This window comes from Culex pipiens, chromosome 1 (genome assembly GCF_016801865.2).
Source record: "Culex pipiens pallens isolate TS chromosome 1, TS_CPP_V2, whole genome shotgun sequence".
Taxonomy (NCBI): Eukaryota; Metazoa; Arthropoda; class Insecta; order Diptera; family Culicidae; genus Culex; species Culex pipiens.
The window spans coordinates 93,732,825-93,752,473 of NC_068937.1; the positions used below are offsets into that span (position 1 = coordinate 93,732,825).

General features: G+C 40.8%; 1 protein-coding gene across 4 annotated transcripts in view; it reads right to left on the reverse strand.

Moving 5' to 3' along the window:
* Positions 1 to 19,649, reverse strand: part of LOC120422308 (sterile alpha motif domain-containing protein 5) — a 426,502-nt gene that overhangs the window by 240,163 nt on the left and 166,690 nt on the right. Inside the window, exon 3 of one of the 4 annotated variants that reach the window (XM_052708211.1) lies at positions 14,494 to 14,556. The exons of the other annotated variants lie outside the window; for them this stretch is intronic. Coding sequence (XP_052564171.1) covers positions 14,509 to 14,556 — 48 coding nt within the window. The 3' untranslated portion in view covers positions 14,494 to 14,508. Of the gene's footprint in view, positions 1 to 14,493; positions 14,557 to 19,649 lie in introns of those variants that run through there. 4 annotated transcript variants of the gene reach the window in all.

Sequence of the window (19,649 nt, forward strand, 5' to 3'; positions counted from 1 at the left end):
GTATTGAAATTCTCAATATGAAAATTTGACTGGAGGCACCCCTACGACTTATTTATTTTTTTATTGAAATTCTCAATATAAAAATTTGACTGGAGGCACCCCTACGACTTCAAAAATTGTATGCAAATTCTCAACATGAAAATTTGACTCGAGGCGCCACTACGACTTAAAAAAAATGTATTGAAATTCCCTATATGAAAATCTGGCTGGAGGCGCCCCTACAACTTAAAAAATTGTATTGAAATTCTAAATATGAAAATTTTACTGGAAGCGCCCCTACGACTTGAAAAATTGTTATGAAATTCTCATTATGAAAAGTTGACTGGATGCGCCCCAAAAACTTAAAAAATTGGATTGAAATTCTCAATTTGAAAAGTTGATTGGAGGCGCCCCAACAACTTAAAAAAAATCTTTCAAATTCTCAGCATTATAATGTGCCTGGAGGCGCCCCCAAGGGGTTTCCAGCATCAAGGATTACTGACCAGTCTAAATGGAATTACCAGGATTACTGGCAATATGTCTTGAATTACTTTGATTTCCCAGAATTACTTGGGATTTTCAGAAACCACGCAGAATTGCTCAAATTTATAAAAATAACTTGAAATTACTGCCTAGCTTCCAGCATATTGAGAATTGGATCGAATGACAGCTGTCAAATGCACAAAACCACGTGCTTGGCAATAGTACGTCCATCCCGGGAATTCCCGGCACCAAATTCCCGGGATTTTTATATGTTGTAGGGGGAATTTCCGGAAATAAACAAAAATCATAATTTGGCCTGGAAATTAAATAAGTATTATAATTAATAAGTTTAAACTTATCTAAAATTTTACATTAATTGGTACCATTTTATTTGTTGTCATTTTTGTTTTTAGACATCTTAAACCAATTTTTAAGCTGTTTTATTCATGTCATATAGAAATAAATAAAAAATAAATATTTTTAAGATACTTATTTAATTTGAATTAGAAATGTGGTGCATATGAAATTCAAAGCACAACAGAGAACAGCAAAAAATTGTTTAACACTGGAACGCCCAACGCATGTCCAACTTGCATTACTCAATCAATCGGGACAATTCTTGTTTCCAGTGATTTGTAAGAATGTCTAGATGATCCTAAAATTGTGCAGAACTTAATTCGATCAAATCTGTAATTTTTGCGATCAAAAACATCGTTCCACCTTTTTTAAAACGACTGCCGCCGCGGAATTTTTGACGATTTTTTTTAACACGCGAAAAAAAAAGTTGGAACGATGTTTTTGTTCGCAAAAATTACAGATTTGATCGAATTAAGTTCTGCAAAGTTCTATAATCATCTAGACATCTAACAAATCACTGGAAAGAAGAATCATCTTGATTGGTTGAGTTATGCCCGAGAACCAGCGAGTTGAAGTTACCGTTCCAACTTTTTAGGAGCCTTGGGCGTTGGCTATCCTTGTTTAGATTGATATTAATAGTATTGAGCTAATTCTATAAATTTAAAGCTTGAAAAACATAACAAATATAAAGGGAATAAATAAATATTTTTCCCGTTTTCCGGGAAACTCAAAACCTGGGAAAATTAGACGTCCTGCTTGGAAATCATCGAACAATTGGGTAAATATCAACATCATTTTGTAAACTGATTTTGGCGTTTGAGTGCATTTAAAATTCAAAGCACAACAAAGAACAAAAAAATCTTCAAAACTATCTAAAACTGCTATCCCTGTTTAGATTGATTTTAATAGTATTGAGCTATGAGTTTGATTTTAAAAACATAACGAATATAAAGAAAACATAGATTTTATGACGTTTTCAAAAATTTCCCGGGATAAAACATATATTTTTTCCGTTTTCTGGTAAACTCAAAACCCGAGAAAATTGGACGCCCTACTTGGAAATCATCGAATAATGTGGTAAACATCAACGTCAGTTTGATGACTGATTTTGACGTTTGAGTGTTTTTCATCCGGATACATTTGAATTAGAGAGTATCCAAATTGGCGGACATTTCGAATCCGCTCTGTACTTCTTACAACCATAAAAAGCATCAAGGAAAAGCAAAATGCATTCTGCCGATTTACCTTTAAAGAATTACTAGTAGTTACTTGAATTAATGGGAAATACACGAATTACTGAGTAACTATGGAATTACTCGAATTACTACGGAATTACTAGGTAATTCCAGAATTGCAGGAATTACTGCAGAATTGCGGAATAATTCTGGAATTACTGAATTACTTACTCAAAATCCGAATGATCCCGTACTAGCTGTAACTTTGGTTTCATACATGAAAATTAATAGGAAATAAATAGAATCATAAAAGGTTTATCGTAATTATCTTTTTAACAGTTATTTTTTTTTATTTTTTTCTGAAGTATGTTTTCACAAACAAGAATCATGGAATTACCAGGATTACTGGGATTATTAGGAATTACCAGGATTACTATGGAATTACTCAGTAAATCCGGAATTACAGAATTACTTGCTCAAATTCCAAGTAATTCCGGATTAGTGACCAGTCTGACACGATGCTGGAAACCCCTTGGGCGCCCCCACAACTTAAAAACAATTATACAAATGCTCAATATGAAAATTTGAATCGAAGCGCCCCTACGACTTAAAAAATTGTATTGAAATTCTAAATATGAAAATTTGACTGAAAGCGCCCCAACGACTTAAAAAATTGTTTTGTAAATTCTCTATACGAAAAATGGACTGGAGACGCCCTTATGACTTCAAAAATGGTTAAATGTTTATTATTTGTTTTTGTCATGTACTTTTTAAATATAATTTCAACCTTTTTTTAAGCATTTATTGTCTTTTTATGAATCTTAGAATTTATGAAAATAGAAATGAAAATATATCAAACTTCTGTTGAAGACATTAAAAACTATTCTGAAATCAATATCCTTCTGGTTTCACAGAGAATCGCTCCAAACTGCCAAATATGCTCACTTGGCAGGGACCTCAACCCATCCCGAACCGGTTAGAACTTTGTTTTTCCTGGCATACTTCCGGAATTAGTGCCTCTCCTGACGACCACCTATCCCTCCATCAACCACGGATATCCACCAAGCAAACTCCGAGTTAGTGCTGCCTTTGAAAGCGTGTGGCAAACAGTGGAAAGTGAACTGAGAAATCGATTCATGTGGTTGCGACCGAGGGAGAGTGTTGAAAACTATCCCCCATTTTTTTTTTCTTCTCTGAACCCCCAAACCGACATTCTCCGGGACATTCCCCGCCGGAACACACGTTCCAGGCTGAAGATAACCTCTAAACGGACCATGTACAACAAGCACTTTTGTGGCCAGCCAGCCAGCTATGGGGTTGTCGGTTTTGCTCCTCTCGATCTCTCTCTCTCTGTGTTGTGGTTTCGGGTTTAATGAAGCATCATGAGGGGAGGAACAACTTCCGGACCGTTCTCCAAAATCGGGGGGTTCTGGAATTGGGTACAAGTTTCAATTTTTTTTGTCCGTTTACTTTTTTTTTTTTGTTTGCATAATCCACCTTGTTGATCCCGAAGTGGACTTTAAATTTATTCATAACAATTTTCGATCTGACCATCCTCCCTTCCACCTGAAGTTAACCTCTCGCTGATTTTAGCAGCGAAAACGGACAGCAAATTTGACCCTCGGAAACGGAGAGGTTTTCGCCTGGGTAAGGAATAATTTAGCAGGCAACCCGATTATTTAATTCCGCTGGAACGGGGCTATCTCGCCAAAGGGTCACAGTAAAAAAAAAACATGGTAAAATAACATCTAAAAAGGGGTACATCTTTTATGTCAGAAAAAAGCTTTAATTTTACCTCTAATATTGTGTAAATTTACATCTGGCAGACGCTAGGAAAAAATATCTGTAATCCTAAAAAAATATCAAACCGGCGATAGTTATATCTAGCTTACTAAGTCCGTGCCCCAACCCGCACGGCCAACTCGCCGCTGTGAAAACTGGACGATCAAAGCCAATGTACCTCTATGTGCTCCGTACATTGAATACTGTATTTACTGCATATACGGTACACAGAAAAAAAATGATGGTAATATTCATCAGGAAATGGTGACAGATTTTGTGGCAAAATAAATGATACATTTTACCCCAGAAAATGGTGAATTTTCATCAGTTTTTGATGAATATTCATCAGGTTCACATTTTTACACATTTTTTATGTAATATTACACAAATAAAGAGGTAATATTCAACCTACCAAATTTTCAACATTCCAAAATTCAACTTTTTTTTCTGTGTACATAGAGGTACATTGGCTTTGATCGTACAGTTTTCACAGCGGCGAGTTGGCCGTGCGGGTTGGGGCGCGGACTTAGTAAGCTAGATATAACTATCGCCGGTTTGATATTTTTTTAGGAATACAGATATTTTTTCCTAGCGTCTGCCAGACGTAAATTTACACAATATTAGAGGTAAATTTAAAGCTTTTTTCTGACATAAAAAATGTACCCCTTTTTAGATGTAATTTTACCATGTTTTTTTACTGTGGTTGCCAGGGAGCAGCGAGTGTCATTTTGTCACATTCTTTCGAGCTCAGCGAAATTCGCGTAAGGAATTGACACATCACAGTTTTGGGTTTTCAAGGGGGTTTAAGGGTCGACCGAAAATGCCGTTGTAGTGTTGGAACTTTGATAGAAAAAAAAAACATTTTTATCACAGTGTTTGAACAATCAGGTCATTTCTAGATATAAATGGATTTTTTTTTTATTTTTGATTTGGCTCACACTTTTCGGGGGCCATCCCTATGACCAAAGAAACCATTTTGTGTTATTGGTTAATCCATACAAGGCTCCATACAATTTTGGAAGCCGTGAAAAAAATCTTTTAATCAAAAGAAATATTTTTTTGTATGGAGCGTGATTTATGGATGGTCCCGTCTTTAAACCGCTAATACGCTAATCGTCATTTTCTCTTAAGATTTTACAAAATTTACAACTCCATGCAAAAATGGCTCGTAGTAAATATTCGAAAATCGGTATCTTTTGAAGAAATTTTCTGATTTCCTCCTTAAAGTTTGAGCCAATTCAATATTTATAATGTTGCATCATTAAGCAGGTATTGCAGAAACGTCAGAAACGTCAGATTGCAGAAAATCAAACTCGATCTCGAAATCGAAAACTCGAATCGAAAATGGCTTTAAACATGTTTGATAGAGTGCACCGTTTTTAAGGTATTTTTTTCGATAAATGATCCGTTTTTTGCAAATTTAAAAATATATTATGAAGCAACAGCACCTCTGCGAAAAATTTGTTCAAAGAGCTGGGATAATTTCCTACAATTCTCTTTTAAGAATCTTTTGATCAGTACTGCTTCTCAAAACTTAAATTTTGTGACAAATGAGTTTTTGTCATTGTCATCCAAACAAGCCTCATTCACCAACTCGCGATATCTCGGGAACTTTTGCTTCGATTTTCAATGTTAAGATTGAAACTTTTATGAAATGTTCTGCTTTTTTCTATAAAAGGAAATTTGATGTTCAGGAATCAAGAGTGACTTTTTGAAACGGATAGAAACACGAACAAATTTTTATTCAAATAAAAAAAAATGGCTGTTCATGGTCACCCGTGACAGACAAGGGCGACGAAACAAAGTAACTTTTTAAAGAACTTTTTCTTCGTAAAATCGCGATAACTCGTGATGGTTACAAACAAACCGCTTATTTTTACATATCTAAATTTTTGTAATTGTTTGCTCTCAACTTTGTAGAACATTGTTACACTTTAAAAATAACCCTGCAAGATAGAAAAAAAACCAAATTTTAAAATGAGAAAATTTGTTCTTAATGAAAAATAAACCCTTCTGGAATTTTTTGAAAATATTTTTTTAGTTAATTATAATAAACACATTTTTTTGACCATACGAAAATCATAGGCTAGTTTTGAAATCTTCGTTTTTTGGGTCATATGTGACCCATCCGGCCTGAAAGGGTTAATGTAGATTCGAAAATTACATTAAATTTCCCTTAAAATGACAAGTTCAAAAAAAGTAACAGTTGAGTAACGGAAAAATGCCAGAGTTATTTCTAAACTTTTTTAGTGTTTTTTTCGATGAAATATACGCTTTTTCGAATTTTTGAGAACCGTCAACCAGGGTGACTTTGATAGGATTTCAATTTGTTTTTGGATTATTTGCCAACTGGTAAGGTTGTTCTCAAGATTAAAATTTTTAAAACATGTACTGGGGTAGGCCACACAAAGTCCATGAACTATTTTGGAAAAAAGTTTTTTCAATAGTGTTTGGAAAAAAAGTTACCATCAAAATTCTTAGTTTAAATTCCGGGGTGACTTTGATAATCATAGTTTTTCTTGTTAAAATCATACTTGTTTGTTCAAACTTTATTTGTACTTTATCAATGTTTATATTTAGTCAACTAAGTTTATAAGCTTTTTAACAAAATACATATAAATTTTAGGTAAAATCGTTAAAAAGTCGGAATTTTGCCTGAAATTTGTTAAAACTAGTTTATAACATAATCGATTTAAATTGCATTTTATACTGAATTCGAAGCACAAATCACAAGTTTTCACATTTTACATGAAATTTGTTCAACTGAAATTGCCTATAAATTTGGAGATTTTTTTTAATTGTGTTTCAAAAACACATATTATTTATTATTTACAAACTTATTTAACCTTCTCCTAGTGGAAAATTGTCCAAAGAATCCGAAAATGCATTCCGTTTTCCGATTCAAAATAATTTTCATTGAGAAAATCATGACACTTTGAGAAGTTTAAAAAAATGACTTTCATCAACATTTTCTTAACTATAGTTAACTTACTTTTTAAACTCTTCAAAATTTAATGAAAAGTTCTTTTTGAGGTACTTTGAACACTTCTTTACCACGGTCAGTATGATTATAAACCATTCCGTACGTATTTTAATTGTACTCTTCATTTTGCGGAAAAATTGCAAACCTATCAAAGTAACCCCGTTTTACGGTACGCCATCAAATCGAGCGTCCAATTTTACATAAAAGTCCCTTTGACACAAAATTTCCATCTCATCACCATTTCAGGCTGCAAGTTATTGAAAAACATGTCTAAAAATGTTCAAATAAAGAAGGGGTCGTACCGCCCCTCCGTCACGAGATATCGAAAAATTGAGCTCAGATTCGTGATCGGGGATAAAAATTACCTCTTAGAACAAAGTATCACGCAAATCGAAGAGGGGTCGGGGCAACTTTTCCCGAGTTTTCGTGTGAGTTGGTAGAGAATTACCCTATATTTAAACACTTTCGCAATCAGAAAGAAACATTGGACACATGTATTTTTTTTTATAAAACGGTGTTTAATCTTTTTAGTTTGTGTTTAATATTTTATAAATATTTTTAAATTAAAAAACATGCCTTCTTCCACCAAGAGTGATAAAAAATTGCTAACTATTTGTAAAATTGATTTAAATAATCAAACGTCTAAAATTGTATTTCAAATAGTTTCCCAGCCACAACATAACTTGACTTTTAATCAGGCAAGAATAATGAAAAAAAAAATGTTTTATACATTTGATCAAAATTCATAACTGGTTTTATTTTCTTTATTTGTATTATCTGTATGAATTTCAAATGAAATCTAAAATTTCTACTAAGTAATTGTTCAATTGTTCGTTTTGGATCTTTTTTCTGTCATATTTTGTATTGAAGCAATAATTTTCCAACACCATTTTATTTATTTATAACATATATCATGAAGATTTAACCTTTTGTTTCATACACAAAGTAAATGTTAATAATTATGTTTTTTTAAACCATAAATAAACAATACGAATGCTCCCCAATTTTCACATGCTTTGTTTTCACATTTCGACAAGCACATGATTACTGATGGACAAATTTAAAAAAACAAAATGGAGGGAAAAAATATACATGTCGAAATAATAGCACAACAACGCGACGAAACAAAAGTGTCGACATTCAGCGAAAAAAAAGAAAGAACCCTTATGAAGGGAAAATTTGGCGCAAAAATGATGATGAGATTGCACACCAATCCTGTCAGAACACACACATGCTAAAAAAATAAATAAAAAAAAGCGAAAAAATTTAAATTTCGAGGGCGAAGGATAAGTGACAGCATCCTATCTGCTCTCACTCACTCACTCTCTAGTTGATATCTCCCCTCTCGAGAGAGGGGGTGGGTGCGTTGGATTGTGGCTGAATAAGCAAAATAAATGTTCGATCAACGGCCCTGCTCCTCTTTCCCAAGAGAGGGTGATGGTGGTGGAATTGCCTGAAGGTTTTCATCGACAAGCTCATTTGACGCAAATAGGCTGAAGAATATGCTCCCGGGTGGAACACGATTTTTCACGTGTGGTTACACTTTTTAAGGGGAGCGGCAGCGCTTGTGTCACACCCTGGGGAATCGGGACTGTCATTTGAGACCGTAATTTTAGCTGATGGAGGGACTGCCAATTAGGCTGAAGTGTTTTTTTTGTTTAGAAACCCGGGCAGACGGTAATAACAAAATTCATGCCATTTCAATAACAAATACTGTTAAAATAACAAAAAGTGTTATGGAATCTTCTTGAAAAATCAATTTTTGAATAAGGGTTTCCCGGGCAGACGGTAATAACAAAATTCATTCCATCTCAATAACAAATACTGTTAAAATAACAGAAAGTGTTATGTGATCTTCTTGAAAAATCCATTTTTGCATAAGGGTTTAATAACAATTTATGTTATCATAACAAAATTTGTTATTAGTCCGAAATTGGTTGAAAGTCAAAACAACTTGAGAATAACGTTTTTTGTTATGGAAGAATACCTCCAACTGTTATTGGGATGATCGGATTAGTTGTTAAAATAACAAAAAACAATAACAAAGATTTGTTCGTAGAATAACTAAAATTGTTATAAGTCTGTTATTACAATAACAATCCAATAACAAAAAAATCATAACAACGAATAACTAATCTTGTAATAAATAACATAAAATGTTATTGGCCTAGTATTTTCAAATATCAAAAAATGTTATTCCCACGTTATTTCCGTCTGCTCGGGTTAATAAAAATTATTGTTATAACAAAATTTGTTATTGGTCTGATATTGGTTGAAAGCCAAAACAACTTTGGAATAACATTTTTTGTTATGGACGAATACCTCCAACTGTTATTGGGATGATCGGATTAGTTGTTAAAATAACAAAAAAATAATAACAAAGATTTGTTCGGAGAATATTTAAAAGTGTTATTAGTCTGTTATTACAATAACAATCCAATAACAAAAATTTCATAACGACAAATAACAAATCTTGTTATAAATATCATAAAATGTTATTGGCCTAGTATTTTCAAAAATCAAAATTGTTATTCCCAAGTTATTTCCGTCTGCTCGGGAAGGAAAATTTCTACAATCATATCTTGAACCATTGTTTAATCAAATTTTACCCAATTTAGAATAAAATATCCAAGCTTTGATGACTTTATGTTTTGATTCAACAAAGTGACTGTAAAAGCTTTTCGATCAATTTTGACCTGGTTTCACTTGTCACATTTTTTTTTCTCTTGTCACAATCAAACATTTCATATGTCTATCAAACACTGCTAATCGAATCGCCATATTTCGAAATTCAGTAGCATAAATTATTCCCCAAACAGAGTCATCGAACCGCTGAATAAATTATATCATTTTAATAGCTCGAGCTCACCGAAACGTGTCAAAAGCCCTGTCACAGCCAACGAGCTTTTTTTTTGCCTGGAAGCTTTCAATCCGAATGCCGCAGGTTCCAATTTTCCTCCTCCCCAGAGAGTTCAACGACGCTGCGATTAAGTCATTCCGGCGGCGACCTTACGCCTTGGACATGTGGTCTTCTGACGATGCCGCCGCCGAACATTTTAACCCCATCAGAAGCAGTGGCGGAGGCCCTTCTTGCATAATCGATTACCCCGTCTCGGTTTTTGTTGATGAGTGGAGTAGTTCAAATCGATTGGCACTGTTAGAAGTGTTGCCAGAGTTTTAAGATATTTTTTAGAGAGGTTTCCTGGAACCGGTATCCGGAACATTTTTTTCAAGATCTTGTCAACACCCAAACGGCGGTCGCATGATTGTGATGCATGGCGGCATGAAAGTATATCAGAATCTGCATGAAAACTGTCCTCATGCAGTTTTTGCGATATAGGGGTATGACATTTTTGCCCGTTACCGACAATTATCGACATTACCGACGGCTTTTTGGTTGTATTTCACAAAAAAAACCTTTAACAGAACGAGGATTGAACCACCAAATTCTTGATTATTGATCCGACAGGCTACCACCGCGCCATGGACGCTTGATGAATTGTGAGTGAAAGAGCACCAACATATTCTTCTCTTTGGAGTGTTTCTTGGGGTCGGGCCAGCCTTATATGTGTTGGTGAGAACTGCAGATCGCTGAAATGTTTACACGCGGGCAAAAATGATCTACGGTCTTGCTGCAAAAAATGTTATAAAATATGACATTTTCTGCAACAAATCCACTGTTGCAGATTTTGAGATATATTTTTCCTTTGGGTGAAGAAATCTTGAAACTTGTGTTTGAGTATATAACTGGATGATTCCACGATTTTTGAGGTGTCGCATGGCTATTTTGAGTGGTTATAAGGAATGACCCCATCGGAACCGGCTTCCAGAACATCCGATGTGGTCAAATTTGGCCAGGATCTTGTCTTGGGGATATGAAATGAGTTGTGGAGTAAATAACTGGTTGATGCCATGATGTTTAAGATGTCGTACGGCCATTTTGAGTGGTTCTAAGGAATGACCCCATTGGAACCAGTATCCGGAACATCCGGAGTTGCCAAATTTTGAAAGGATCCTATCAAAATCACTTGAAATGAGTTGTAGAGTAAATATCTGCTTGATTACTCGACTTTTGACGTGTCGCACGACCGTTTTAGAGTGATTCTAAGGAATGACCCCATCGGAACCGGTATCCGGAACATCCGGAGTGGCCACATTTTGAAAGGATCTTGTCAAGATCGCTTGAAGTGAGCTTAAGAGTGAATATCTGCTTAATACCATGATGTTTGAGGTGTCGCACGGCCATTTTGAGTGGTTCTAAGGAATGACCCCATTGGAACCGGTATCCGGAACATCCGGAGTTGCCAAATTTTGAAAGGATCCTATCAAAATCACTTAAAATGAGTTGTAGAGTAAATATCTGCTTGATTACTCGACTTTTGACGTGTCGCACGACCGTTTTAGAGTGATTCTAAGGAATGACCCCATCGGAACCGGTATCCGGAACATCCGGAGTGGCCACATTTTGAAAGGATCTTGTTCAAGACACTTGAAATGAGTTGTAGAGTAAATATCTGCTGGATTACTCGACTTTTGAAGTTACGCACGACCAATTTTGAGAGATTATTAGGAATGAACCCATCGGAACCGGTATCCGGAACATCCAGGGTGGCCATATTTTAACAAGAGCTTGCACTTGAAATGAGTTGTAGAGTAAATATCTGCTTGAATACTCGACTTTTGAAGTGTCGCACGACCGTTTTTGAGAGATTCTATGGAATGACCCCATCGGAACCGGTATACGGAACATCCAAGTTGGTCAAATTTTAAAAAGATCTTGTCCAAGACACTTGAAATGATTTGTAGGGTAAATATCTGTTTGATTACTCGACTTTTGAAGTGTCACACAACCGTTTTTGAGAGATTCTAAGGAATGACCCCATTGGAACCGGTATCCGGAACATCCGGAGTTGCCAAATTTGGAAAGGATCTTGTCAAAATCACTTGAAATGAGTTGTAAAGTAAATATCTGCTTGATTACTCGACTTTTGACGTGTCGCACGACCGTTTTTGAGAGATTCTAAGGAATGACCCCATCGGAACCGGTATCCGGAACATACGGAGTGGCCACATTTTGAAAGGATCTTGTCAAGATCACTTGTAGTAAGTTTAAGAGTGAATATCTGCTTGATACCATGATGTTTGAGGTGTCGCATGACCATTTTTGAGAGATTCTAAGGAATGACCCCATCGGAACCGGTATCCGGAACAACCGGCTTCGCAATATTTTGACAGGATCTTGTCTAAAACACATAAAATGAGATGCAGAGTAATTAACTGGCTGATTTCTCAATTTTTGGGGTGTCGCAATACCGTTTTTGAAGTGATTCTGAGAAATGGCCACATGAGAACCGGTATCCAGAACATCCGGGGTGGTCATACTGCCTTGGCTTGGATTTCAGCCAACAATAAAATAGTTTGATTGTACCTCGCAGTAATTTTTAGTCATTATAATTTTTAAGACTGAACTCTGTCCAAGTCTCAGAATCCACAGAACCGATATCTGGAACATCCGGTAACAGTGGGATAGGACCGGAAGTTCATCGGTGTATCAGCTGTCAAAATGCATATGCGTTCTTTTCAAATGTTGGTCCAGATTTATTGTTTTAAGTGCATTATTTCCTAATTGAATTTCTTATAATTTCATAAATCTTTTGATACAGGATTTGAATTATATTTTTTTGTAAGATTTTTAATTTAAAATTGAGTTTCAAACTGCCATGGCAACACTGCCAAACGCCTTAAATTGCGAAATTGAGCTATTTTTTCTCCTTCTTGATTCGCAATTCCCTTCTCTCAATATATATTGTGACGAAGCGCACCGAAGCCTCAACCGATAATCGATTCGATTTCTGCCACGCTACGCAACTCGTCACCACGTCGTGGATCTCTTGTTGTGCCACTGCCTGATGAGCGATTTACAATTTCATCAGTGTGGAGGCCCCACACTAATGGCACCTTCCCCCTCTTGGGAACACCCCATAATTACAAGGTTTCATCGACCAACAACAGGCAGCGACACGGGGTCCATCAAACAGCTGCTGCCGACGACCGACTCTCGGCGGGTTTTTTGTGCTCTTTTGCCCGCCCAATTGAGGCTGGGAAGAGATTTCAATTTGGAGCACTCCCCCCCCCTGCTGCTATCGACAAGTCTTCATCCTAGGTTGCGCCACATGTGGCCATCCGGTGGTCGGTGGCAAAAAAGCGCACGACAAGCTCAAATACATTGTGTTTCGAGGAAATTAACGTGGTTCTAGGGCAGGGGTTCTTCAGCTAGAGGAGTCTTGATGGAAAAATGTCGAATGTTTCAACTTGATCCGACTTATTAGGGCAAAGTTGTAGGCTGAACAAATTAAAACGCCTGAAGGTAGGCAAAATACGCAAATTGATTTGTTTTTGTAAGAAGAACAAAAGAAACTTCCAAAGGTAGACAAATCATTCAGAATTTCTCCAAATCTTCAGCTTAAAAAACTCAAAAGAAAATCTAATAAAAATGTCAAAGTTTGAGAACCGATCGATCTCCGTTGGACAGAGTAGCAGCATATCAAATAAAAACGCCACACAGTAGGCAATCAAACCAAGATTGATTATTTTTAGGGGATAACTTGTAACATTTTGAAACGTTGACTACAAAATGACGAAAATTTCAATACAATCCAATTTATAGTTACAAAATAACAGCTTAAACAAATAAATCGCCAGAAGGTAGGCAATCCCTTAAAAAAAACCCTTACACATCAGGAACCACTGCCATTTCCCCTCCCGGAAAAGGTCCAAACAAATCCGAGCCTACATCTGGGCGCAATCCGGCTCACAGAAAAAGCCCGGCAGCCCAGACGGAAAGTAATTAGCAATAAATTTTAATGGCGAATTAAACACATCAAACTGTAATTAAATTTCATAAATTTACTTTGCACGAGTGCACACTCACACACACACACATTTACAGAGTTGCATTTGTAGGTAAGAGCGGTTCGGTTAGAACGACCTTTTGCAACGTCGTCCTGAATCGACGGGGAAACGACTGCATCGAGAGTTCTGCGGCGGACGCGTGTCCTTTGGTGGTGGCTGAGTTCAGGGTTGCACCTCAAGTACGGACTTCAAAGTTGAGTGAGGTGAGAAGGTTTTCAAGCATTTGATTGCAATTCAGGTAAGTTCAAATGTATTAAGCTTTTAAATATTCTGGTAAGGGTCTAGCCAAGGTTGATCAACTACACCTCTACTACGGACTTCAAAGTTAAGTAGGTAAAACAGTTTTTTGAAGACTGTCGATAATTCAGGTAAGTACAAGGTTATGAATAAGTGTGATGTTTTTAATAGATAGTCCGAAATTCAGGTAAGTACAAATTCTGTCAAAACTGTCAACATCTGTCAAAACTGTCAAAGATTCGGAAACGATTTGTAAAAAAAACATGATTACAAATCGTTTCAGCTTCATCAGGAGGTTCAACCCTGCTCATCAGGGGGTGCAACCAAATCAGAACAAGTGCTGCAAGCGAGCGTTCGAAAATGACATTATTTACGAACGGCACAGCGCGCGTTGAATGTCCTGAAAGGACCCGTCCCAAACCTTCACCAAAGTGCTGCGTGCCATTTGGCGTCGGACTGCGAAATGTGACGGCAATTTGCTGCGTGGTTCGGTTTTGTCTGGACCGGACGCACTGAACAGTGTAGAAGCTTCCCCGGAATGATCGGAAATTGCGTTGATGGTGGAGGGCGGGACTTGGGAAATTGACGGGTTTTTGGTACTTACTGTTTGGGATTTTGAGAGAGGTTGTTGGTCATTTTGGGACTTACCTGAAAAGAGAAAGAGAAAAAAAATGTTAGAAAATTGTCAACCATTTAACGATTCCTGGAAACAATCAAAAGTGAAACATCTGACACGTGTACCGATTTCCCAAGATTCGCCGTCAACATGGTGACAAATCATCCCCCCATGAATTGGCAATTCTGTGTCATACCGTGTCGCTTGAATTCTTCCCCGTCATCCTGACCACACGTCGTAGCTGAGAAAAGCGGATCATCAGCCAAGGACTCTTTCAAACCGCAATTAAGGACACATAATTCAGACAGGTCATCACGACAAAATGGTCACACCCTAATCGTGTGTGTGTGTGTGTGTGTGTGTGTTTTTTTTTTTTTTTTTTTTTTTTTTTTTTACAAGGTCGGAATCTGCTATCAGACACCTGAGAATTCATTTCTCAGGTAGTGTGGGGTTGGGAAAACAAAAAGAGTTTACCCGACCCACTAAACCAGTCCTTGAACGCCGTGCCCTTTTCCCCCCGGGACCACCTTTCGGTATAACTTCGGGGGGAGGCGTTGCATTTTCTGCACTAGTCTACTTACAGGATCCATGCCGGGTTCTAAAACCATTTCCTGTTCTACATACATATGAGTCCATGCGAGGGTTTAACCGCGCCCAAGAATCGCGTTGCTTTTGATCGGTTAGTCATATGCAGCCCTCTCCTTGGACCATCGAGACGTGTACCGATTTGGTAGAGCCAACCGTCATAACGTGCTCTCCTTCACAGCCACACTCGTGGGTTCTCAACTCCTGTGACCATCGAGACGTGTACCGATTTGGTAGAGCCGACCATCATAACGTGCTCTCCTTCACAGCCACACTCGTGGGTTTTCGACTAGGCTTCTAGTCGTTCCTCCTCTGGTCGTCTCTCCATCTCCGCTGGAGAGCCGAAGTGATCTGCGTCACCGCTCCGACGACCGCATTCCACTTGGCGATGTCGCTGCACATTCTTCGCACCACATTATCCGGGCTGGTGTCTGCTCCGATAATGGCCAGCATTTCGCTTCGCGCTGCCTCGAAGCGAGGGCAGCTAAACACCACGTGCTCCGGTGTTTCCTCGCAATCGACGCAGTCCGGACAGAGAGGAGACTCTGCATGTCCGAACCTGTGCAGGTACTTCCTGAAGCAGCCATGGCCCGACAGGAACTGTGTGAGGTGGAAGGTGACCTCTCCATGCCTTCTGCTCACCCACGTGGATACGGACGGGATAAGCCGATGCGTCCATCTGCCTTTCTCCGTGGTGTCCCACTCACGTTGCCACCTTACCAGCGATTCGGCTTTCGCAGCTTCCCGGATACCTCTCGTGCCTCTCCGGGTGTAGCGCACGGTGTCCTCCTCCAGTGTGATGCCGATGGGGATCATTCCGGCTATGACGCCAACTGCTTCCGACGAAATGGTCCTGTACGCGCTTGCAACCCGCATGGCCATCAGTCTCTGCGTTCTGTCGAGCAGCGCTCGATTTCGCTTCGTCCCCAGTGCCGTCCACCATACCGGTCCGCCGTACCTGAGTATGGACGTCGCGACACTTGCCAAGAGGCGGCGCCTACTGCTCCTGGGTCCAGCGTTGTTCGGCATAATCCTCGACAGTGCCATGATCGCCTTAGCCGCCTTCTCGCAGGCGTAATCGACGTGGCTGTTGAAGTTCAGCCGGTCATCCACCATCACCCCGAGGTACTTGAGCGCTCTCTTTGAGTGCACGACGTGTTCTCCAACGTGTATCTGGGCCTGCTGCACCTTTTTGTGGTTACTAACCAGTATCATCTCCGTCTTGTGGTGAGCGATCCGCAGCTTCACCTCGAGCATCCAGTTCTCGATCATTGCGATTGCCTCCATAGCCAGCACTTCGACCTCCTCGACATTTTCGCCGGTTACCGTCAGCACTATGTCGTCTGCAAAGCCAACAATCTCTACGCCGTTGGGTAGCCCCAGTGTCAACACTCCGTCATACATTCCGTTCCACAGTGCTGAACCCAGAATGGATCCCTGCGGAACTCCCGCGGTAACAACAACGGTTTTTTGTCCATCGGCAGTGTCGTAGACCAGCACGCGGTTCTCGAAGTAGCTCTTCAAGATCATGCACAAATAGTCAGGCACCTTCATTTTGTGCAGCGCTGCTGCTATGGCCGCCCAGCTCGCACTGTTGAACGCGTTCTTGACGTCAATCGTGACTATTGCGCAGCAACGGTTCCCCCTGCGTTTTTTCCTCCGCGCTTCGTCGGCTTTCTCGACCACTTTCCGGATGGCGTCCACCGTGGATCTCCCTTTACGGAAGCCGAACTGCCTCGCTGCTAAGCCATGCTCGCTCTCCGTGTACTTGGTCAGCCGGTTAAGGATGATCCGTTCCAAAAGCTTTCCGAGGGTGTCCAGCAAACATATAGGCCTATACGATGATGGGTCCCCCGGTGGTTTGCCTGGCTTTGGCAGCAACACGAGCTTTTGAACCTTCCACGGGTCGGGGAAGTGTCCTTCGTCCAGGCATTTCTGCAGGACTGTTCGAAACCTATCCGGGAATGCTTGAACCGCCGATTTCAGGGCGAAATTCGGGATTCCATCCGGGCCGGGAGCTTTCTTCACCTTCAATCTCTTCGCTACTGCCACAAGTTCTTCGTTGGTGATCAGATGACCTTCGGCGTTGCTACCCCCTTCGTCGTTGTACGGTGTAGGAGGCCATGTCGTTGGGTCATGTCTTGGGAAGAGCCCTTCCACAATGACCTTCAGCTTGTCGGGACACGTTTCAGCCACCATCGATGGGCCTCTGATCTTCGCCATCGCGACACGATATGCGCTCCCCCAAGGGTTTGCATCAGCGTCTTGGCATAACTCCTTGAAGCAGTTTGTCTTGCTGCATTTGATCGCTTTCTTGAGCGCGGCCTTTGCAGACCGGTACTCCTCTCTGCACTCCTCTCTAGTTGCTTCGGATCTTGCTCTCTGGACTCGTCTTCTGGCGCTGAGGCAACTTGCCCGAAGGGTACCGAGTTCTTCATTCCACCAGTAGGCTGGACGACGACAGTTCCTTGGCTCCAGTCTCCGCGGCATGGTTGTGTCGCATGCTGTCACCAGTTGTGCTGTTAGCACGTCGGCACTCAAGTCTTGGGGACCATCACACCAATGGAGCGCTTCCACGAAGAGACCCTCGTCGAAGTACTGCAGCTTCCATTTCCTTCCGTAGGACCGGCTGCTCCTATCTGGTACAGGGGCTCGTCTCCCGATGCTGTACCGGATCGCTTGGTGATCGCTATGGGTATAGTCCTCACTCACCCTCCAGTTCATGTCGGCCGCCAGTCGCGGGCTACAGAACGTAACGTCGATAATGGACTCACGACCGTCTTTGCGGAAGGTACTGCTGGTTCCGCGATTCGCCAGCCTAACGTCTAGCTTTGCCAGAGCTTCCATTAGGCTATGCCCCCTAGCATTGGTGCATCTGCTACCCCACTCGACCGCCCACGCGTTGAAGTCACCTCCGATAACGATCGGGCTTCGTCCGATCAGTTCATCGGTCAGACTATCCAGCATCTGCTGAAACTGCTCCAAGGTCCATCTTGGGGGAGCATAGCAGCTACAGAAGAAGGTTCCGTTTACTTTGGCGATCACGAATCCTTCAAACGCCCTCGAGACCACTTCCTGTATGGGGTACCGCCAGGGTTACCAGGTCTGAAGAGTAAAAAATCTGGCAAAAGATCTGGGAAAAATCTGGCAAGCCACTTTTCTCAAAGTAATAAGTATTTTTTTGTTCAAAAACTGTGTATTTTCACTTTTTATACATTATAGCTTCACAAAATAAACAAAATACGTCAATAAAACAATGTGAGGAAGAAATAGAAAATTATTTTTTTCTAATTGGCGCTCAAAAAATCTGGCAATGCCAGATTTATCTGGCAACCTGGCACCCCTGGGTACCGCCCCATTACGTGTATCGCCGCCATTCTTGCTGTATCCGCGGCCCAGTTTCCGTTGTCGTGTGGAACTCGGTACGGTTCTGCAATAATTGCCACGTCACACCCCGTCTCCGCGGTCGACTGCCACAGCAGTTGCTGTGCAGTGTCGCAGTGATTGAGGTTCACCTGGGACACCTCCATTACTTTTTGCCCGAGGCCAGCTTCTTGTACACCGGGCAATTAAAGCCACCCGTCGCATGGCTATTGCCATCGCCTTCTTTACAGAGCACGCACTTCGGCTTATTTTTGCAGTCTCTTGCCATGTGGCCTTCTCTACCACATCTTCTGCAACTGTTGGTTCGATCGGGACCGTCGCAATTTCTCGCCTGGTGGCCGAAACCCATACAGCGGAAACACCTCGTCATCTGCTGGGTCACTCGAGGAACAGGCCTCAGTGGGCACACCGACCACCCTACTTTGACCTTGCCGGCTTCCAGCAGCTTAGACGCCGAAGGCGTCGATAGTCGGATCGACGCAATTTGCGTGCCGCCGTAGGCTTTCCTCAACCGGATTGCCATCGGTGTCGTACGGTCATCCAGAAGAACGATCAGCGCATCCTCTAGCTCTTCCTCCGTCGTGATCTCGTCCAGGTTCCTGCACTCAATCGTTGTCTCCGGCGATAGCGCCCTTACCTTCGACTCGTAGCCTACGGCTTTCTCGACGAGGGACTTAAAAGCTGAGCTCTTGACCGCGGGGTCATTCTTCAGCTCAAAAAGCATCGCTCCGGTCTGTGTGCGCCTGGTTTTAACCACGTTCTCGCCAAGCTCCTTGAGTTCCGGATCGGTTCGTACTTTCCGGAGGAGGTCTGCGTACGAAACACCTTCCTTCACCTCGACCACCAAAGCCTCGCCTTTGTTACGCTCCCTGCGAAACTTGGGTTTTTGGGTGTCCTCGTTCTGCTTCCCTTTTTTCTTCCGCTTCTTTTTCTTGACCTTCTCCCATTCCTCCTTCCCTGGGTCTGGTTCTGGCTCCTTCGCTGGGTCCGGACTGTCTCCATTCCCCTGCTTCTGCTTCTTTGCATCCTCCTCCTCTCCAGGCGTTTCCCTGTCCCTTTTAGAGCCTGGGCCGGGCGGCGTTTTCGGTTCTTTCTCCCGTAGCGCTTCCTCCTCCAGTTTTGCGTTAAGTGTTTCTTCGGCTCTTTCAGCTCTGAG